Raw genomic sequence first — 21298 nt, forward strand, 5'->3', positions numbered from 1 at the left:
TGTGCGTCTGTTTGTGCCGCGGGTCATGAATTGCACAAAGTGTAAATAATTGGGTCACACAGCCACTCATTGTAGCAATCAGGCCCGCTGTGGAAAATGCGGTGAGAATCATGTGGATGATTCGTGCAGTAAGAATGAAGTAGAAGTATCGTTACTGTGCAGAGATTCTGTATGACATCTCGGCATGTCCCGCGTACAAACTACGCAGGGATAAACTAAAACGTTCCCTTGCAGGACGATTCGAACGTTCTTTCGAAGAAATGCTAAAGAAAGCAACGCCACTAACCTCAACAAACATCTATGCTCACTTGCGTCCTAACGAGGGCGAAGCTGATGACCCACAAGAGGGAACATCTACTAGGGTGCCTAGAAGTTATAGGAAGAGGAGCAACATTTCCTCTCCCAAAGTTCCTTGTAAAGGCTAGAAGGTGTCCCCAGACGGGGCTCCGAAAGTGACATCTTTTGGAAGTGTTGCAACCAAGCCGAAGCAAGTAGCTCCTGGTCTCAGAGGATTAAACTCAGAGGAGGAGTTCCCAGCACTTCCCGGAACAACAAAAATCCCAAGTGTTCCTCTGTTTCAGTTCGAGAATAATCGCGGCAGTGGAATTATCAAACTCTCGGACATTGTGGACTGGATAATAAAAACTTTCAATATAACTGATCCTATTAAAAGTCTGTTGTTAGCTCTTTTTCCTACAGTAAAAACATTTTTAAAACACTTGACTGCGAAATGGCCCCTCCTTTCAGCGATTGTATCCTTCGATGGCTAACTCATCTAACAAGGTTACGGATTTAATCACTGTTCTACAGTGGAATTGCAGAAGTATCATCCCAAAAGCAGATTCTTTCCAATTTTTAATAAATAGCTTGAGATGCGATGCATTCGCTTAATGTGAAACTTGGTTAACTTCCGATATAAACCTTAACTTCCACGATTTTATTACTATTCGCTTGGATCGAGATACCTCCTAGGGAGGAGTACTTTTTGGGATCAAAAAGTGCTATTCCTTCTACAGAAATAACCTTCCCCCAATACCGGGCATTGAAATTGTCGCTTTTCATGTAACAATCCAAGGAAAAGATCTTTGCATAGCTTCCGTATATATTCTCCCAACACCGCAATTGGGCACCGCCGGCTACATGACATTATAGAATCCCTGCCTGCACCGCGACTTGTTTTAGGAGATTTTAACTCTCACGGTACGGAATGGGGTTGCCTTTATGATGATAACCGTTCTTCTTTAATTCGCAATATTTGCGACAACTTCAATATGACATTTCAAAATACGGGTGAAATGACACAGATTCCAGTCTCCGATCACAATTCGTATCGACCGATCGCAATGCTGTCCTGTATCCGGAAGTTGTTCGAGAAAATGATCCTATTTCGCCTCGACAATTTGGTCGCAACAAATGGCTTACTCTCAGATACACAATTTGGCTATCGCAAAGGCAAAGGGACGAACGATTGTCTTGCATTGCTCTCAACCGAAATTCAAAGAGCAGATGTCATCAGTGCTCCTAGATATAAAGGGGGCTTTTGATTCAGTTTCTATCAGCATTCCTTCAGAAAAGCTGCACCAGCATGGTCTTTCAGCAACTTTAAAGAACTTTTGAAGTAGAATACTTCTAACGTTTCAATATGGGGTCCCGTTTCAAAAATTTCAGTTGAGAAATTTTCTCAGGTTTGAAATGCGAATATCTTCCGTTCTACTGGACGAAATCGCAATATTTTTGTACTATCTGATCGGAAATTTGTGCACGTATTTCGTATTAAATTTCGGAATTACTGCGACTACTATAGATAAACCAAAACAAGGGTTTTCAAAAAATCCTTCGGAAACAGCGAGGAAAATGCGCAATTTGCCAGCATATCCCACGCAGAGCCGTCAAAAAGGAGCATGTATGCGTTTCATTACATACGGGAATGTTGTATATACAGGTCACGCGAGCTTGTTTTGTATCAGTGGGTACTCGCTTACCACACGAGCAACATGTTCGTCCGGACAGTACAATGAGCGGTATCATGTTTGCGTTCCCGTACCAAGCGTCATCGCAAGGTTCTTCGTGATAAAATCCAGGGAATCACCAAATCTGCCATTCGACGTCTGGCTCGTCGTGGTGGTGTAAAATGCATCTCCGATTTAATCTACGAATGCGTATGGTGTGCAGGAAAATGTCATCCGGGATGCCATGACCTACACTGAACACGCCAAGCGCAAAACCGCAATGAATGTCGTCTATACTCTGAAGCGGCAGGGACGCATTTTGTATGGATTTGGAAGTTGAAAAGGTAGAATTCACTTGTATCATTATAAAAAAGCCCTTTTCAGGACCACCAAAATCATTTGAAAGAATAAGTTTGCATTTTCTTTTTCATGGACTGTTTCTCCCTGGAGAGCATTTTGGGTTAAACCCTAAATTATGATTTATTTCAGTACGCAAATTGCAAATATGGTCAGAAACAAAATGGAGTCAAGTGGAAAACTTTTTTACTAGGCGCATTCAAAAAAGGTTTTATTTCTCAAACATTTTACCAAGGTGCCGCATTACATTACTCTCTTTACCCTGAGTGTTCGATAATCTCCGTATTGGAAAAACAATTTCAATTTTGTTCTTTATCAAAAATATGTGGTCGACCAACGAAGAGGTGGAGCTACGAAGAACACTTATTGAGAACAACACAAAAAAGGACGAGCTTACATTGTGCTGTAGTCAGGTATAAAAACTCAGCATGCTGTTGCTCAAGCTCAGTTCGTTTCCAGCATCAGCATGCAGCAGTTCGTTTGCAGCATCTCCCGCAAAATTCAAACCGCCGTCCGTTTGCTGCTGTCAGAAGAGTTGGCCAAGCACGCCGTCTTTGATGGCACCAAAACTGTTACCATATACACCAGCTCCAAGTAAATTTCGAACACTGCCCAAACAAAAGGCCCTTTTCAGGGCCATCAATTTATCGACAAAGAATGAAATTGAAGTTTTGTTATTACAAGCATCAGAAAGTGGCTTGTCAAGAGCGTTGGATGGTAAGTGAGCCACTTGTGAACAATATCGTCGCTTTCACGTAGAATGGCACAAAATCAAAAGTTATTTGTGATTTATAGACAGTTTAGTGTAATGATTCAATTTACAAAAATCGAACGTTTTCTAACGTTTCGATATAGGTGCTCCGTTTCAAAATTTACGGCCAGAATGCTGCCTGTTTTTTCAAACGTGAAAATCTGCTGTTGCATTGAATGAAAACCTTCGATTTTTGCGCTGATTGGAAATAGTTGTGACTAATTCTGTAGAATGTACAATTACTGAAAATAACGGATTTTGTGAAAGGAGTGGTTGGTCCGTACAATTCGATTCCAAGCGAGCCAGACTAGTTTTCGTTGGAAGGTCCACCTCTGACAATAGAAGTAAACTATTTTATTTTGAATTCAACTACAACTTCCTTGAAAACAGCACAGCTAAAAAACTTTTGGGAAAAACGCGCAAACCTAAATTTTCCACTATAATGGAAACTGCCTGTGCCCCGCCGCACAGCATCATCAAGATTGATAGTAATTCAAGTCGGGAGGAAAGAGGTTGTAAGGCAATGGAAAACGAAAATTTTATTTATATCTTACTGGAATATAATTGGCTGATCCTGAAAAGAACTTGTTGGTTTGTGGTTTATTTTGGGTCACAATTTAGGCCTGCTCGATTACTGATAGCTGTGAATTTCTCGCAGGGCGACAGTTTCTGTTCAGTAGTGATGAGGCTTCCTAACGCCAACCGTGACTGGGCACTTTAACACGGCCTTCGTTGCTTACTGCTTGCGGGGAGGCTTTCCTCCGGTGGACTTACGAGCGGTATGTTTGGTACGGGCCATTTATCAACAAAAAATCGAATTGAAATTTTGTTATTACAAGCATCCGAAAGTAGCTTGCCAAGAGCGTTCGATGGCAAGTGAGCTACTTGTGAACAATATCGTAGATCGTAGATTTCACGTAGAATGACACAAAATAAAAAGTTATCATTTGTGTGTTTGTTTACAGTTTCGTGTTTACTAGGCGCATTCAAAAAAGGTTTCAATTCTCAAACATTTTACCAAGGTGCCGCATTACATTACTCTCTTTACCCTGAGTGTTCGATAATCTCCGTATTGGAAACACAATTTCAATTTTGTTCTTTATCAAAAATATGTGGTCGACCAACGAAGAGGTGGAGCTACGAAGAACACATATTGAGGACAACACAAAAAAGGACGAGCTTACATTGTGCTGTAGTCAGGTATAAAAACTCAGCATGCTGTTGCTCACGCTCAGTTCGTTTCCAGCAGCACCATGCAGCAGTTCGTTTGCAGCATCTCCCGCAAAATTCAAACCGCCGTCCGTTTGCTGCTGTCAGAAGAATTGGCCAAGCACGCCGTCTTTGATGGTACCAAAACTGTTACCATATACACCAGCTCCAAGTAAATTCCGAACACTGTCCAAACAAAAGGCCCTTTTCAGGGCCATCAATTTATCGACAAAGAATCGAATTGAAGTTTTGTTATTACAAGCATCAGAAAGTGGCTTGCCAAGAGCGTTGGATGGTAAGTGAGCCACTTGTGAACAATATCGTCGCTTTCACGTAGAATGGCACAAAATAAAAAAAGTTATTTGTGGGATTTGTAGACAGGTTAGTGTAATGATTCAATTTACAAAAATCGAACGTTTTCTAAATTTTCCACTATAATGGAAACTGCCTGTGCCCCCGCCGCACAGCATCATCAAGATTGATGGTTATTCAAGCCGGGTGGAAAGGGGGAGGGAGGTTGTAAGGCAATGGAAAATTTCATTTATAATAATAATATTTTATAATTGGCTGGTCCTGAAAACAACTTGTTGGTTTGTGGTTTATTTTGGGTCACAATTTAGGTCCGCTTGATTTCTGATAGCTGTGAATTTTTCGCAGGGCAACAGTTTCTGTTCGGTAGCGATGAGTCTTCTTAACGCCAACCGTGACTGGGGCACTTTTACACGGCCTTCGTTGTCAACCAGCCCCCTGTCAAGGACGACGTCTCTGTACAGCCAGCATCACTGCCATGAAAGGCAAAACATTGATTTTGAACCGAATGATTAGAAGCTGTATTTAGTTACAAAATGTCGATTTTCTGAATGATATGATATTAAATCATCCCACAAGATGCAAAACGTCGTGTGGAATGCTTGAATATCGAGAATAGTGCCGAACATAATTCTTTGTTTGGGGCTTTATAGCTATAACGCCCCATATATGTCGGTCGCTGTCAAACTCCATATGATGGTATAGGGTTGCCAGGGGGCTGTTGCCAAATGCTTGCGGGGAGCCTTTCCTCCGGTGGACTTACGAGCGGTTTGTTTGGTACAGGTCATGTAGCGAAAAATGCTGATCTGCTACTTCTCTGATGCTGGTAGTAGGACGAGGGTCAAACGCTCGTTTGCGTGCCTTCATTCATAAAAGTTCAACAATATTTTCAAAGAATGTTGCAAATTGTCAACTTGATAATTCCAAAAATACTCCAAATAAACTATGAATGTGCTAAAGTCGACAAAATCGCATGAAAATTGCTTATTCCAGAGCAGAATTTACCGGTCTAAAGTGTATTCTACTTCACTCCGGTTATGTCTCTGACGTTACCCACCCATCTCTTTACTAAACTTGTTGTCGGAAAAGCACATGCATTTTTCGCATGGTGACTTATCGACATCACGATTTAGTTACATGGGCCTTTTTCAGGGCTCAAGTTTTACCCCCTGTGTTATACAATTTCTATGTCAACGACATTGATGAATGTCTTGACAATTCCTGCACGTTAAGGCAACTTGCAAACGATGGCGTGGTTTCTGTAACGGGGCAGTCGATGGCACATCGACGACGAGGTGTTGATGCAGCATTTTTATATTTCAATTCAAATCAAAAACGAAACAATAAAATCAGTCTTTTGTTAGTAGCTCGATAGTAGTGTCGTTCTTTTTTGAAAAGAAGTTCAGATAGCAAAAAAATCAAGGGTTGTGTACAAGACACGACCACCATAACATTAAAAATGCGACCATTTTTGTGAGCCAGCCATATTATTCGTGGATACATCCTGTAATGCCATCGACTTATTTAGGACTACACATAAAAGGTAACAAATCGTATCCTCTACGGAATCTACTACACGATTGTTTTGATTATTTCCCAACAAATCGCGCAAAAATCTATTTGTTCTGTACAGCACCGCACAAATACTTGACGTTGGAAAACAAATCGGCAACTTCAGTTGCCAAACACTTAGAAACGATCGAAGCATTTTTCCGTCAATGTCACTTTTCTGATTCAATTTTTTGTAGGTATTTTCTTGCTTCCGTCCAATTGGTCAGTTTATTGGTTTTATCATACATTTTTCGGATATTATAGAAAATAACTAACCCGGTAAGAGGGTAGTTATTTTCCAAAGCACGAAATGGAAATTTCATTTATAATTCTTCTGAGAACGATTTTGTGGTCCTAATAAGGACCGTTTGTTGATATTATATCACCATTTCCTTGCAAAAAAATGCGACTTCTGTACACGTCTAGTGATGGAGGCAATTTTGAGAGCGCCTTTGTTTGCTCCTGCTAACGGGGAGTATTCCTTCCAGGAACTAACGAAGCGGGTCGCCGGCGACAAGCGAACTGATTTCAACGATGATGATCAAATGCTAACTGAAAACCTTTTCCTATAGACAATTCGTTTTACTTATCTCAGATGTGGGTCATCGTCAAAAAGGCGGCACTAACAAGTAAACCACCAATCAAAGTACGGCTAATTAATGCGTTTTCAAAATCATTTCTATCAAAATTTACGGTAATCGTATCCTCTACGGAATCTGCTACACAATTGTTTTGATTATTTCCCAATCACGCAAAAATCTGTTTGTTCCGTACAGTACAGCGCAAATAACTGACATTGGAAAACAACGGCAACTTCAGCTGCCAAACATTTAGAAACGATCGAAGCATTTTTCCGTCAATGTCACTTTTCTGACTCAATTTTTTGTACGTATTTTCATGCTTCCGTCCAATTGATCAGTTTATTTGTTTTATCGTACATTTTTCGGATATTATTAACTAACCCGATAAGAGGGAAGTTATTTTCCAAAGCGCGAAATGGAATTTTCAATTGTAATTCTTCTGAGAACGATTTTGTGGTCCTAATAAGGACCGTTTGTTGTGAATATTATTTCGACGTTTCCTTACCAATAATAATGCGACTTCTGTACACGTCTAGTGATGGAGGTAGTTTTGAGAGCGCTTTTGTTTGATGCTGCTAACGGGGAGTATTCCTTCCAGGAACTAACGAAGCGGGTCGTCGACGACAAGCGAACTGATTTCAACGATGATCAAATGCAAACTGAAAACATTTTCCTATAGACAATTTGTTTTGCCTATCTCAGATGTAGTTCATCGTCAAAAAGGCGGCGCTAACAAGTAAACCACCAATCAAAGCACGGCTAATTAATGCTTTTACAAAATCATTTCTATCAAAATTACCGTAATCGTATCCTCTACGGAATCTGCTGCACAATTGTTATGATTATTTCCTAAGCCTAAGCCAATCTGTTTGTTCCGTACAGTACAGCGGCAATTATTGGCCGTTTGTTTATGAGAATCGTCCATACACCACTCGTCGACCATCAAGTATCGAATGATAAGGCAAAAAGTAAATTCAGCACATATATTTATAATTTTTCTTTGTTTGATTGACCCCTTAAATGCTCTGTATTGACGGCTCTGTTTGTTCCGTACAGTACAGCGGCAATTATTGGCCGTTTGTTTATGAGAATCGTCCATACACTACTCGTCGACCATCAAGTATCGAATGATAAGGCAAAAAGGAAATTCAGCACATATATTTATAACTTTTCCTTGTTTGATTGACCTCTTAAATGCTCTGTATTGACGGCACTGCTCGGAATAGCCGCCTCGTATATGTACATTTCCCCCTTTTTCGTGATTTTTTACATTTCTTATAAAAGAAATGTATAGAATTCGCTCAAACTTTCAAGATTTTTTCCGAGGCCCGGAGGGCCGAGTCTTATATACCAATCGACTCAGCTCGACGATTTGGGACAATGTCTGTGTGTGTGTGTCTGTGTGTGTGTATGTAACGGACAAATTCTCATTCGTGTTTCTCAGCAATGGCTGAACCGATCTTATCCAAACCAATTTTAAATGAAAGAACTAAAAAACAGTATGAACGCTATTAATTTGTTTTTGATTCTGATGTTTAGTTTCCAAGATATGAATGTTTGAATGCGTAAAAATGGCGTTTTTTGCAGTTTTTTTTAATTATCTGCCGGAATTGACAATATAGATTAACAATTTATATGTTTTTAGACAGCTTAAACGAATACCTTTCGAACAAGCTATAGATTGTTGAAATCGGATTATTATCAATATTAATTAATTAATAATTTAATTAATATTAAATGCGAACGAAAGATTTCTATCATTTCCCATTGCCAGAAATATGACCAAAAACATGTAATCTATTATTAACGCCAAAACGGCTTATTTTAGGTCAACAGTATCTTCGGAGAATTTAATAGAGGTAATATGCTCTTTCTTTTGGTATTGTGCTTTTGCTGATTAATCCCCCTATGAGTGAGATATTTTCACAAATTTTCTTGGAAGTGATTATAACGAAATGATGCCTTCAGCAAATTTGTAGCTCTTACTTTTGCGAATAACTTTACTGAAGACTTCAAATATCTATTTTGAATACTTTAAAAGTTATGGCTTGTTGTTTGTGGATTACTCTTCGTCGCCTATTTATAGTTCAATATAGTAATAATCCATTAAAATAAGCCAAACATTATTTCGAAAAATCGGATTTTGTATTTCTTTTTTCTATCTACAACCGCTAGAAATAATCACCGAACACTTCCAAGTTGTCTGGAAGGAACTTGATAACTTATCAGTGCAAAAATGTTCATTTGTGCGAACCATCTGACTGCAATTTTTCTAACTTATGACCATCGGATTGATCTGAAACCTTTTGGAAAATGAAAAGCGAAATAAATAACTCCAAGCAACGGCGTAGCCAAGAGAAGGTTTTAACACCATACAGCACCCCCCCCCCCACCACACAAAAAAAAATATTGGATTGGAGTTGAAAATTTATTGATGCAAACTGATTTAATTCAATATTACAATAACATTATCTGATCCGTAGATTGATAACCTGTTGTTGTAAACATCATGAGGGCTTTTGATAAATTGTCGGAATGGAGTCCTGATATGTAACTGATCTATTGGTCTTGATTTCACAGTTGTCTAAATTAGACAACTGTGAAATCAAGACTATTATTAAATAGCATCAATATCAAATTCATGCCTGAAAACATTCCAATAGAAAATTCCAGAGTTCTGCAATCAATCATAATCCTCAGATTTCTTTTCAAATTTTCAGCTTTTTTCCTACACAATATTACGAAAGCTTATTACACAATTTTTCCTAATAGGTTTGTGAAAATTATAAACTATTTGAAATTTTTTTATAGTTTTATTTTTTATTTAACCGTGATTTTTTAATAAATAGTGATCATCGCTTCACAACGTAGTCTATTTTTCATGGTTTGCGGTGAGCACGAACTCTCGAATTGCTGAACTGAAAATTATGGAATAGAAATTAATTTTTAGTATTCTTTACAGACCCGCTGGTGCCCTAAGACGATTTCGCTAGAGTTTTAGAGCACTGTGCACCCAATGCATTAACGCAAGTGACGGAAGGTTATCGAAAAGTTTCGTGAAAATGAAAGTTCCAATAATGATGATGATTTTCCCAAACGGTTCGTTTTCGTTAGGTATTTATTTATTCTTTGGCATTAGGATTAGCGATAATAATTCAAATCAAGAATACTACTGGGAAGTCACAAAGTCGATGTAGAAGTAAAATTTGAAACTATGCACGCATGTACTTCAGAGATAGCGTGATATCAGGAGCTGCGATTTCATTTCAACGCTTTTTTTGTGAAAAGGGCGATACTTACAAATGTAAACATAGGGCTTTTTTCTTACATGCGAATGAGGGCTTTGAAACGCTACAAATTAACCTAAAAATTTTGATTCTACGATATTGCTTTCTTAAACTACAGCAAAAAATACAACGGGCGAAACTGTATTTTTGTTTGTTTATTTAAAGTTTCGCCCTCCACGCTCCATGCAAACAAACAGGGCGATACTTTTTTTGCTAGCAGTTTAGAGGCGAAACTGTTATTTTCGTATTTTTTAGGATTATCAGACTGATACCAGCTGTAAATAGTAACAATGATCTCTATTGAAAAAACCCGGACGAAATCGGTGGTGTAAAACGGTAGTTATTGTAAAAAAACGTAAGGGCGATACTTCAATGCTGATAGATGGGACCGAAAAAGTAAACAATCGCCAAAGGGGCGATACTATCATTTTGTCTATTTCAATAGCAAAAACAAATTTTAATTTAATAATTTCAAATACTATATGAAGTTTTGGGTTTCGATCACTGAATCATGCAAGCTAGGATGTCAAAAAACACAATAGTTCTTAAATAGGAAATAAAACCAAGTCTGGAAATATTCACTGTTGATTTTCTTTGAATGGTATCACTGCTAGTATCGCCCTTTTCAAGAAAAAGCGTTGATTTCTTATATCTCAGTCGCGATGGAAATTTGAGTAAAATATAAACTTCAAATCGATTAAAAAAAATCGTTTTTTTTGTTTCAGTACAATATATAACCCCTTTAGGAAAATTCAGTTTTCCCACCACAATATAGATATTTTATTATTATTATTTTATGGGCCATTTTTTCGCTTTCCCATTGATTGTGTTTGAGATTTCTAGCACTGATGTTGTTCTATGCTGATTTGAGCGATTCTCTGAGTCCTGCCACTATCCCATGTAGTATGTGTTATCAAAAACATCGCGAAGCATCAAGTTCTAAATGCTCTCAAACGATATAATATCCGAAGAGAGTGATAAGAGTTATAAGAAATGTCTCATCACACTGTTAGGTGGATTAAACACGTTTTTTTTAATTTCAATTCAACCGATTTTCAATATAATACTTATATAGTACATCAAACTTATTAGCAACTATATTCAAGTCAGGTGTTTCTAAATCGTTTGGTGTATACCTTATTGAAATCCATCAACCAATTGCGAAGTTATAACCGTACAAACCTTACATAGTTTCGTTACATAGAAAATTTTCAAAATTTTGAATGACACCCAGCCCCAGATAGTGGAGTAAGACATTTTTAATGTCAAAAGTTGACTCTCGCAACAAACGTGTATGAAATAATGTCCTCAGAGATTTCTACTATGGATTACAAAATTACGCGAAAACAAATCTTGAATTTGGAACAATATGTGATTTTCTCTCTATCGGATTCACAAATGTCTCAATTAGGGAATGAAGTATGTTGGTATGGATCTGAGCTGCCGTTTTAGGTCGCCATCCGATTTTTTTCGCTCCGGTTCTGCCTTAAGTGTAGTTTCAAGAAAAAATGACAAACTTTAAAAAATATTGAACTTTGTACGAAAAAATGCACATTTATTAGAATTGCTTGATTTTTACTACGAGGGGCCAAAACTACTCCATACTTTTATATTTTTATTTGAAAGATAATTTATTGCTACACAACACAATATATCAAAAACTAAGCTGCTCAGTCCAGAGGTTTCAGAGATACAACTTTAAAAAAATGCATTTCTATATACATATTATATATATATATATATATATATATATATATATATATATATATATATATATATATATATATATATATATATATATATATATATATATATATATATATATATATATATATATATATATATATATATATATATATATATATATATATATACATATATATATATATATATCATGATGATGAGTTATGTTCTACCATAGACCATGCGGTAGACTTGGGTGAAACGCACAACTCCTACTCTGCAGAAGGCAAAAAATTCTGCACATTTCCTTTCGATCATGCCCATATGAGCCTGCCTAGTTCTAGTTTTCCGTTCTAAGTTTATAACTGATTTGCTCTAGAATACCTATCCGTCTTTCAATTTCATTGCTTTCGTTTCTCTTAGTCTCAAATTTGCCGAAAATAGCCAACAAAATCGATACAATATGTTATTTATGTGAAGCAATTTGCAAAGGTAAATATCTCCTGCTAGCCCGATCAGAATGAAATAACAAGATTATAACAGAACACAATTTTTGTAACATATTGTGTTATAAATTTGGTCTCGTTAGTAGTTAAAATAACAGAAATTTATAACAAGTAACAGCGCGAGATAAATTTTTGAAATATTTCTGTTATGTGTTTCTGATCGGGAGCTTAATATTAATTCAAGTTGGCTTATGGCATGTGGGGATACATGAACCACTTTTTGCGTGGATACAAGAACTACTTTTAGGTTCGTATTTTTGTAAATTTTTGTTAAGAGTTGTCAAAATAATGTGCAACTATAAACGCTAAACCCAAACAGGCTGGACTATGAGTGTAACTATGAAGTCTGCGCTAATTTACAATCTTGAGAAGGGACATAGAATACGTCGAGCATGTAAAATACACAATATCTCGTACCCTACTTTAACCCTAGAACGTTGCACTGGGGTAAAATATACCCCACGCCATCTTTGGAGCCATGTGAAGACGAGAATTCGGCATTTACTGACCTGGGACCCTAACCATAATACAATTTAGAGTTCCTAGTAAGAGTAGGTAAAGGTGGTATAGTCAGTTTGCTTATAGCCTTCGTGGAAGCAGGTGTCAAAGTTGGCGTGGGGTACATTTGTACCCCAGTGTACGGTTGCTGTTGGTGTTTCGTCAGGTTTCGTGCTGTCAGTGGAAATGTGATTCGTGACATTACCAGTTTAAATACTGGTTGTTTTACTACGTAAGTAACAATTAGTATTATATATTCGTTTTTAATTCAATTAATTTATTTTAATTTTGAAGTAGAAAAAAATCGTTTTCATTTTTGCTGATTTTTATTGTTTTATTTTTTATTTACAATAGTTTTTCAAAATAATGACTCGCAAGTATAATTTGCGCGCAGTATCCGCTGCAACAGTAACGTTGCGTGTAACAATTGTATAACTGATCAGAAATATCTTTTTAATTTTCCTCCACCCCATTTAGTGGCATTTTCCAAAACCGGATTTTTAAACTTTTTCACTCTCCTAAATAATTGCAATTTTTTAAAAATTTCGAAATTCCATTTTATAGCGTTTCTAGACCATTCTTTCAACTTTTAGAATCATTTGATTTTTTTCGCAGTTATAGTAATTTTTGTGAAAAAAGTCAAAACCACGATTTTTTCAATTTTTTTTGTTCAAACCAATTTATGTATCTTTGATTCAATAAATTCCGTATTTTTTCTTACACAGCTGTTTTCGCAATTAAAAAACGAAGAAAATGATGTATTATACATTTCTTTTGTTTGCATTTTTACTGTGAAATTGCGATCAACCGCGTGGGGTACATTTGTACCCCGTGCAACGTTCTAGGGTGGAAAACGCAAGTGCAACGTTCTAGGGTTAATACGATATGTTAGAAACTTAAAAAGGACGAGAAACGTAATTAGAAGCTGATTTTGGACATCAAGAGACAGAATTTACTGCTTATCTTTTTCATTGTTTAGAAATAAGATTCGGATTGAGCAGTGTAGAAACTCCTTTTCGCGGCTACGAATCAAATCAGTATAAGATCTCACTGAATATACCTATAATGTTCCATCGCCAGGCAGAAAGTATAGGTTTCTGCCAGGTTAATTACCAGAAACTTGCGCAGATTCCCAAAGGATCAACCACGTAAGCCTAGAAATTAAGAAAGGACGAGGAAGAAGTAGCATCACTATCGACTCGCCATAAATGAAATTGATCAACGAAAAACACGATGGGAGAAAGGAAAGACCACAAAAATATTAAAACCAAAAACAAATAATTTATTATAAGGATTTTATACTAAAACAAACAAATGAAATTCTTTTTTTTGCGCAAAAGACAGAATGATTGAACACTTTTTTTGAATGGTTCTACGTGTTTTATGATGGTCTGGATAATGGTTCAACTATCCACGTGGAGTGGTACAAGTATCCCCACCCGTGGGGATACTTCAGGCATTTGACATCGTTAACAAAAATGCATATAATTTTGATAACACGTTACTTTTGTTTACAAATGGTGTTGCATATAGTCGAGCAATGTTTGTTCTTTCATATTCATGCATATGGAATATTCTATCGCTAAAGATCTAATACATAAAACAATCCACAAAAAAGTGGTTCATGTATTCTCACTCTTCCCTACACCCCATATGCATGGAAACGGTGAAACCGCATGTTAGTTCACCATACATCTCCAGTGAGTTTATTATATTTAAGAAATCACAAATACTCACCGTTAGATGCTGAAACAACCAGGCTCTTAGAATATTTGTTGCCACCTTAGGAAATATACCACGTTTTTTTTGGTTTTTTTTGCCATTAGAATCGTCGTCCTCCTCTCCTGTACCTTCACCACTACCGATACTCGTATTGCTGGCATCACCTATTATAAGAATGAAAAGCAGAACGAAATATGTTAATGATTCCGTTAATAAAGAATAAAGCGTCGTGGATAGGGATGCGCATTGCGCATACTGGTGGCATATAGATGTATTGACGAATTTGGCGCCAAATCGTATTCAGAGTTGGCAGCACCCTCTCAGATTCTAATGGAACTTTCTGTAGATGAAGACTTTGTCACAAAAAGCCACTTTGCATATTTTGTTTTTCCAAAAATGATCTAGACTGTCTTTTGAAAAGGGCCAAACTTTTTCCCCCAATTTTTTTCAAATGGCTATAGTCTAAAAATGACAAATCCTACAAAGAAATGTTGTAGGAGTGGTTTTCACAAAAATAGTAAAATTTTCGAATAAAAATATTGAAAAAATTCTTCATTGACTCCTTCACTGGAAAAATCGATTCTAAAAATTTAAAGTCGATTTACAAAAAACCCCATTTTTGATTTGGATGAAATTTTGTTTCAAGATTCCCTACCTACCGTCAAAAATTCATGTTGGGCACTTTTGATGAAAAAAAGTTATTTGAAAAAAACTTTTCCTTGTTCAAACTGATTTTTTTTTTCAGTGTATTTTTATCGAAAACTAAACCAATGAAAGTCATAATCATCTCAGAATCCAATAAAACTCAGTTTGTGAGAAGATATTGTCTAATGTAGCAACCAAGCATATTATTATTAAGGGGTTAACTACATTATCATTTTTCATGAAATCGATTTTTTTTTATTACTTTATCTGAAAGTACAACTCCTTGCGAATGGTTTCCCAAATTTTTATAAAGATCCAAGAAATAGATCGAAAGTTACAGCGCTTCCAAGCGCGCTTCGTCTACCAAGAGCAGTGGTAAATTGAAATTTTAAACTCGATTTTCTCGAAATGTCGTTTTACTAAAACTGGGTTTTCCGTGATCACAATTGCCGAAAAACTACTCAATCAATTTTTTTTCATTCCTTTATTTCTTTACCTAAAGTCAAACTTTCTTGACATTTTTATCACTAAAAGGTATGTAACCCCTTAATCAAGAATCCCATTTAAAAGAGTTTATGTCGTTAAACAAATGTTCCATTATTACTTTTTTTAATTTCTTGTTTAGTGCTGAGGAAGAATTAGAGAAAGAAATAACCACCACAACATTATGTATTGAATTTTACATAATTATTTATTTATTTTTATATTTTACATTTGTCTTAAAACTATCTTCATGTATGCTATTTTGTATTATTTCTTCTGAATTAGAATACCTTTTCGTCTCTACTTTGCCCCCGAGAATAGGCACAAAACTGTGGAATTTTTGAGTTACAGATATTATTTTAACGTTATTATACAGCTCTTAGAGTTCTTCTGACATTTTGTTGTGCTGTTCAGTGAATATGTAACAGAAAATTAATTTTGGGATATTTGATCAGTTTTTTCAACTGTCCAACTCTTGGGGACTTGTTATGGTATTTCCATAGTCGCGAGCAAGACTAGTTTTTTTGCCATTCGCTTGAGAGTGCCACCAGTAGCATCACAGGGTCCTTTTCCATGGGATGCTGCAACAAAATGCCATTCTGCTCTTAAGGTTGGAGGGAGATTCGGCAAAAATCAAAAGCGAAAAAAGCAGTTTTTTCCACACCAAGTGTTGGATTATCATAAAAATCAATCAGGAGTACAGTAACAACATTTTACATAAGCTGATTGATTTTTCTAACACTCTGTGTGGGAAAAACTGCTTTTTTCGTTTTCGATTTTGGCCCATTCTCTCTCCAACCTTAACTCATACTTTGACTGGAATCTACGCAAGCTTGCAAAATTTTTGTTATTTTTGTATTGTGCTGCTGCTCCATCAGACATAAAATAAATTTTAGAAAAGTTTGTCAATTGACACATTCCGCGGGCTTGTTCACCAGAAGGACGTTTTTGTTTTGTCTTATTTTGGTATCACAATATTTTTTCCTCGATTCTGTAGTGTTTAAACCATTGAAAAGTTATGTAATCCAACTATTAGCATTTCGACAAATAGTTGAAAAATATATAGAAAAGTAAGTTGAATTTCACGGAAAATGGCATCTGAATTATTGACGTCTAAGAAAAGTTCTATTTCATGAAACTATTATTGCAATTTTTATCTGTTTGAAGGAATTTGTTCGTTATTGAGTGTAGAACAGTAAAACTAGAAAAATTTTTTTTTCTTGATTTGACCACTAATACTTTTTGAAGTATTAGAAGTTTTGATTGTTTCTGCGTTGTAACGTCACGAAAAATGCCCATTTTTAAATTTTATTAAAAAACTAAAATTTTGTTCAAATTTATATTCCAGATTCTCTTTGTATTCAAATATACTTTTCTAAAAAGCCTACAATTTCTTTTATTGTATATGCGGAACTAAAGTTAGAACAGGGTACACTTTGCGTTGTAACGTCACGCATTTCAACTTTTATCGGACGCTTGAATGATTTATCAGATATAGTGTCAAATTTTCCTACGTATGGTTTATTTAAACGATTTCAAGTTGTTTCGTAAACAGGAAATTATACTAGCGTTATATTCATAAATTCAAAATATATATCCTAAAGTGCTTAAGGGGTTATATACCATCGACACATTCTTTCTTGACGTTACAACGATTTGACCAACCTTCATGCTATAAATCTCTTATAACTTTTTCAAATGAACTCCTTCATCAAACCTAATTATAGATTCAGAAAATAAACGAAATTTTATGTAAGATTTGATCTACAACACTTGAATGCACTAGAGAAGGTATTTTAATAAACGATTGAGCAACGTTACATTATATTTCATTTAAAAGTCCACCTACGCTGTACTCTCCTCGGCGCCGTTCATATGGCACGTTCCGATGCAATTACGCTAACAGCAACGTAGTCCAGGACATGCGATGGAATTTTTGAACTTTGTTCTCGAGTTAGTATTTAGCCATGAATAATAATGCGTTCCCTGAATATATCTTTCCTCACAGAAATCAACCATTCCACACTTCGCCATCATCGACGAGACGCCCTTTATAAGGTTTTCTGCAACCTCTGTTGTAGTCGCATGTGTCGTCAGTTAGTAACTAACCAATTCTTCCGTTTCAAGCCGAAATACATCGTCGAAGCTACATAATCGAAATGCCTGACGTATTAAATCCAATATAGACGGGAATCTCTCCGAATTTACGGGAGGTTGCAAAAACATAATTGGGTCTACAGAGACCTATCTGGGTGACCGCACTAAATCGTCTCAATTGCTTATAGTCGGATAAAAAGGCTTTGGCTCATCTCAAATGAGCTCAAAAAAGATAAATGAGGGAGTGTTTATTGGTGTTTGCAGACATTTAAACTTCCGTCGAATTGACGATAGGATGTAACACATACTTTAGTAACATCACGGCGATGTGACGTGTTCTTTTTCTCTGAATCTTTGTAACTATAATATATACAATATTTCAGAATACTTAGCATTGTCGATTGTCTGGCGCTTAAATTGTGCTCGCTTTGTCATTTAAATCCACTTGCTTAAGCCCAACAATACAAATATCATGCTATAAAATCTGATCGGGAACCTGATTCCTTACCAAATTAAAGTAAGCAGTACTACCAATTTATTTTTGTTTGTGAAATATGTGATAAAAGTTGCCATTTTGGCTCCGTTTAACTACCATATTGAGCCGTGTCAAATAAATAAATGTGTCTAATGGCTCAGATCTATCCACAACAAGATATGAAATAAAATTTTTCTTAGTATGATCAATTATTTCTGCTACAAACAAAAAATAAAGTGTAACGTGATTGATCAACAACCCCGTATTGTTATTCGAGTTAATTATCATTAAATCATCATGGCTAAATGTGATAAATATTTAAAATTTTACTCAAAACAATAGCACCAGCGTAACTTATAGAGTTTTAGAAAAGTTGAAGATTTTCGTGACGTTACAGCGCAATGAGATATCGCTTTTCTGAGAAAGGAGCGTTGTAACGCCACGAAAGTTAAAAGATGCTCTATAGGAAACAAAACAATAAAAAATATATTTAATGACACTTAGTTATTCGTATGCTATTTAGAAATACATCATAGAAGATTTGTTCTTGATAAAAAATCTTATAGAGCAGATATTTTGACTTTTTTTATAAATACGTTGAAAGTTCTAATTTGTGACGCGTTGTAACGTCACGTTACATTATCGATCATAAAACAATCCTCTTCCAGTATATTCAGTTTATGTTTATTAAATCTTAAGTGAAATTTTGCTGCTTTCCAAATCTGTGATAAGTTTCGATGTAGGCGTTCATTTGATAAAGTTATAACATATTTATGGAATGAAGAATCGTTGTAACGTCACGAAAGAATGTGTCAATTGTTTCATAAAATTTATCAGTTTTGCAAGGAATAAATGAACTGCAGTCTTCAAGTCTTCCAATATTCTTGTCTTCCAGTCTTCCAGTCTTTTAGTCTTCCAATCTTCCAGTCTTCCAATCTTCGAGTTTTCCAGTCTTCATTCAAGTTTGTTATGAATATATACCAAATTCGTTACTGATACTTTTTGCATGTATCAGGAAACTAGCAGCTGGGAAAATGGATTCTGAGATGATCATGACTTTCATTGGTTTAGTTTTCGATAAAAATACACTGAAGAAAAAAATCAGTTTGGACAAGGAAAAGTTTTTTTCAAATAACTTTTTTTTTGCTCAAAAGTCCCCAACATGAATTTTTGACGGTAGTTAGGGAACATAATTAGGGTAAGGTGGGGCAAATCCGACCTAGTAAATGGTTTTGGCTGTAAAATGCTCATTTCACATTGGAACAAGTCGTTTCATAAACCAAATTAAAGGTTAGACTCCTGGGCAACTTTCTATATATATATATATATATATATATATATATATATATATATATATATATATATATATATATATATATATATATATATATATATATATATATATATATATATATATATATATATATATATATATATATATATATATATATATATATACATTTTATTTGGATCTTAGGGATATCTTGTGATACAAGCGTCTTACAAAAATGTTCATTTTTGCTGTTTTCAAAAATGGTGGGGTAAACCCGACCCCCTATGTTTTTGGTTGATTTAGTGCAGCTATTATCCAAATTTTATGGTTTTTCAATGATAAATCAATGAATGTTGTGTTATTAAATTGTAACATGAAGAAAATGGAGTTCAATGTCAATCTTGGAATGCTAAAATCACGAGCAGTAGCACGTAATGATATTCCCATTTGCATCGGAGCAATTGCTCGACGAATACTATAATCATCATGTTTTTGTGTCTTTCGTTTGTAATTATGAACCATTTTGCATAAAAATAATAAATAATAACAATAAAAATATATTGCAATCTGAAAAATAAAAATTTTCTAATATAATATGATATAATATGTTTCTGCCGTTGATTTGATACTCGGGGTAAACTGGGATAACTTTTTACATATCATCTATGTATATGCTGTTATAACCACAGTTTAATTGTATAACTTCTGCATGTATGACGGGATTTACAGACATGTTGGAATTCTACAGACTTTTGATAGCCTCCTACAGACGCAGCCAGAAATCTACAGACTTTTAAAAGAGTAATAGTATTTAGAAAAATTGTACTAGAATAACTGTATTCGACTACGGGTGATTCCTTCATTAATAGTATTCTAATTTCAATCTATTTTTAAATTAATATTCTAGTGTAACTAGGATTTACACAACCATCTAGAGACATTTACAGACATTTTAATTATTCTTCTGCAGACATTTCATAAAAAAAACCTGTTTTAATCCACCTAGAGGTGCAATTGTGCCTTTCTCATTTCTCCAAACTATGATTTAATAGCTGGTTCGTACAATATAACTTTATGGAAATGTCTTTCATTCTTATTACACTTGGTAAGTATATATAAGAGCACCTTTTTGCATTCATCGCGGTATCGGTTTGAATCGGAGTTTTCTATGTGATCGACCTCCACAACCCGTAACTCCGGTGCTGGAAGTCGGATGGAGATGGAATTTAATATCAGTTTCTGGGGACGCAACACCTTTCATTTGAGACTAAGTTGAGCAAATCTAGCCATTTTCGAGAAACCAATATAACCGTTATTCTGACTTTGGATGCTTCCGGATCCGTCGATGGTGGCCAGTGTGGCCAAAGAGACTTTGAATAACTGTTGGGGACCTAGATCTACAAATTCAACAGTTGTGTTTACATTTTGGAAAAAAAATCACCTTTTTACATTCATCGCAGAATTCGTTAGAATCGGGATTTGCTGCGTGATCGTACGTATCACCCTGTAATTCAGGAACCAGAACTCGGATCCACACAAAATTCAACAGCAGCTGATGGACCTTTCATTTAAAATTAAGTTTGTCAAAATCGGTTCAGAAAATTCCGAGAAACTGATTTGGAAAAATCAACAAATTTTGTTTTGTAACCATACTCTTCAACTCGTAATTCGGAACAAGATGTCGGTTGAAAATGAAATTCAATAGCAACCTATGGGAATATTATACCTTTCATTTGAATCTTAGTTTGTAAAAATCGGTTCAGTCATCTCCGAGTAACCGATGTGGACATTTTGTTAACAAATCCGCACATACACACATACATACACACATACACATACACACATACATACATACACACATACATACACACAGATATTTTGCGATCTCGGCGAACTGAGTCGAATGTTATATGAGACTCGGC

At 35.6% G+C, this 21298-nt stretch overlaps 1 protein-coding gene across 3 annotated transcripts in view; it reads right to left on the minus strand.

Annotated features, from left to right (window-relative positions):
• LOC131678827 (homeobox protein homothorax-like) overlaps positions 1-21298 on the minus strand; it is an 885299-nt gene that overhangs the window by 549764 nt on the left and 314237 nt on the right. For all 3 annotated transcript variants that reach the window (XM_058960309.1, XM_058959597.1, XM_058960872.1), the window contains one exon: positions 14419-14567. In XM_058960309.1, coding sequence (XP_058816292.1) covers positions 14419-14567 — 149 coding nt within the window. The remainder of the gene's footprint in view (positions 1-14418; positions 14568-21298) is intronic.

Source organism: Topomyia yanbarensis, chromosome 1 (assembly GCF_030247195.1).
Source record: "Topomyia yanbarensis strain Yona2022 chromosome 1, ASM3024719v1, whole genome shotgun sequence".
Classification (NCBI taxonomy): domain Eukaryota; kingdom Metazoa; phylum Arthropoda; class Insecta; order Diptera; family Culicidae; genus Topomyia; species Topomyia yanbarensis.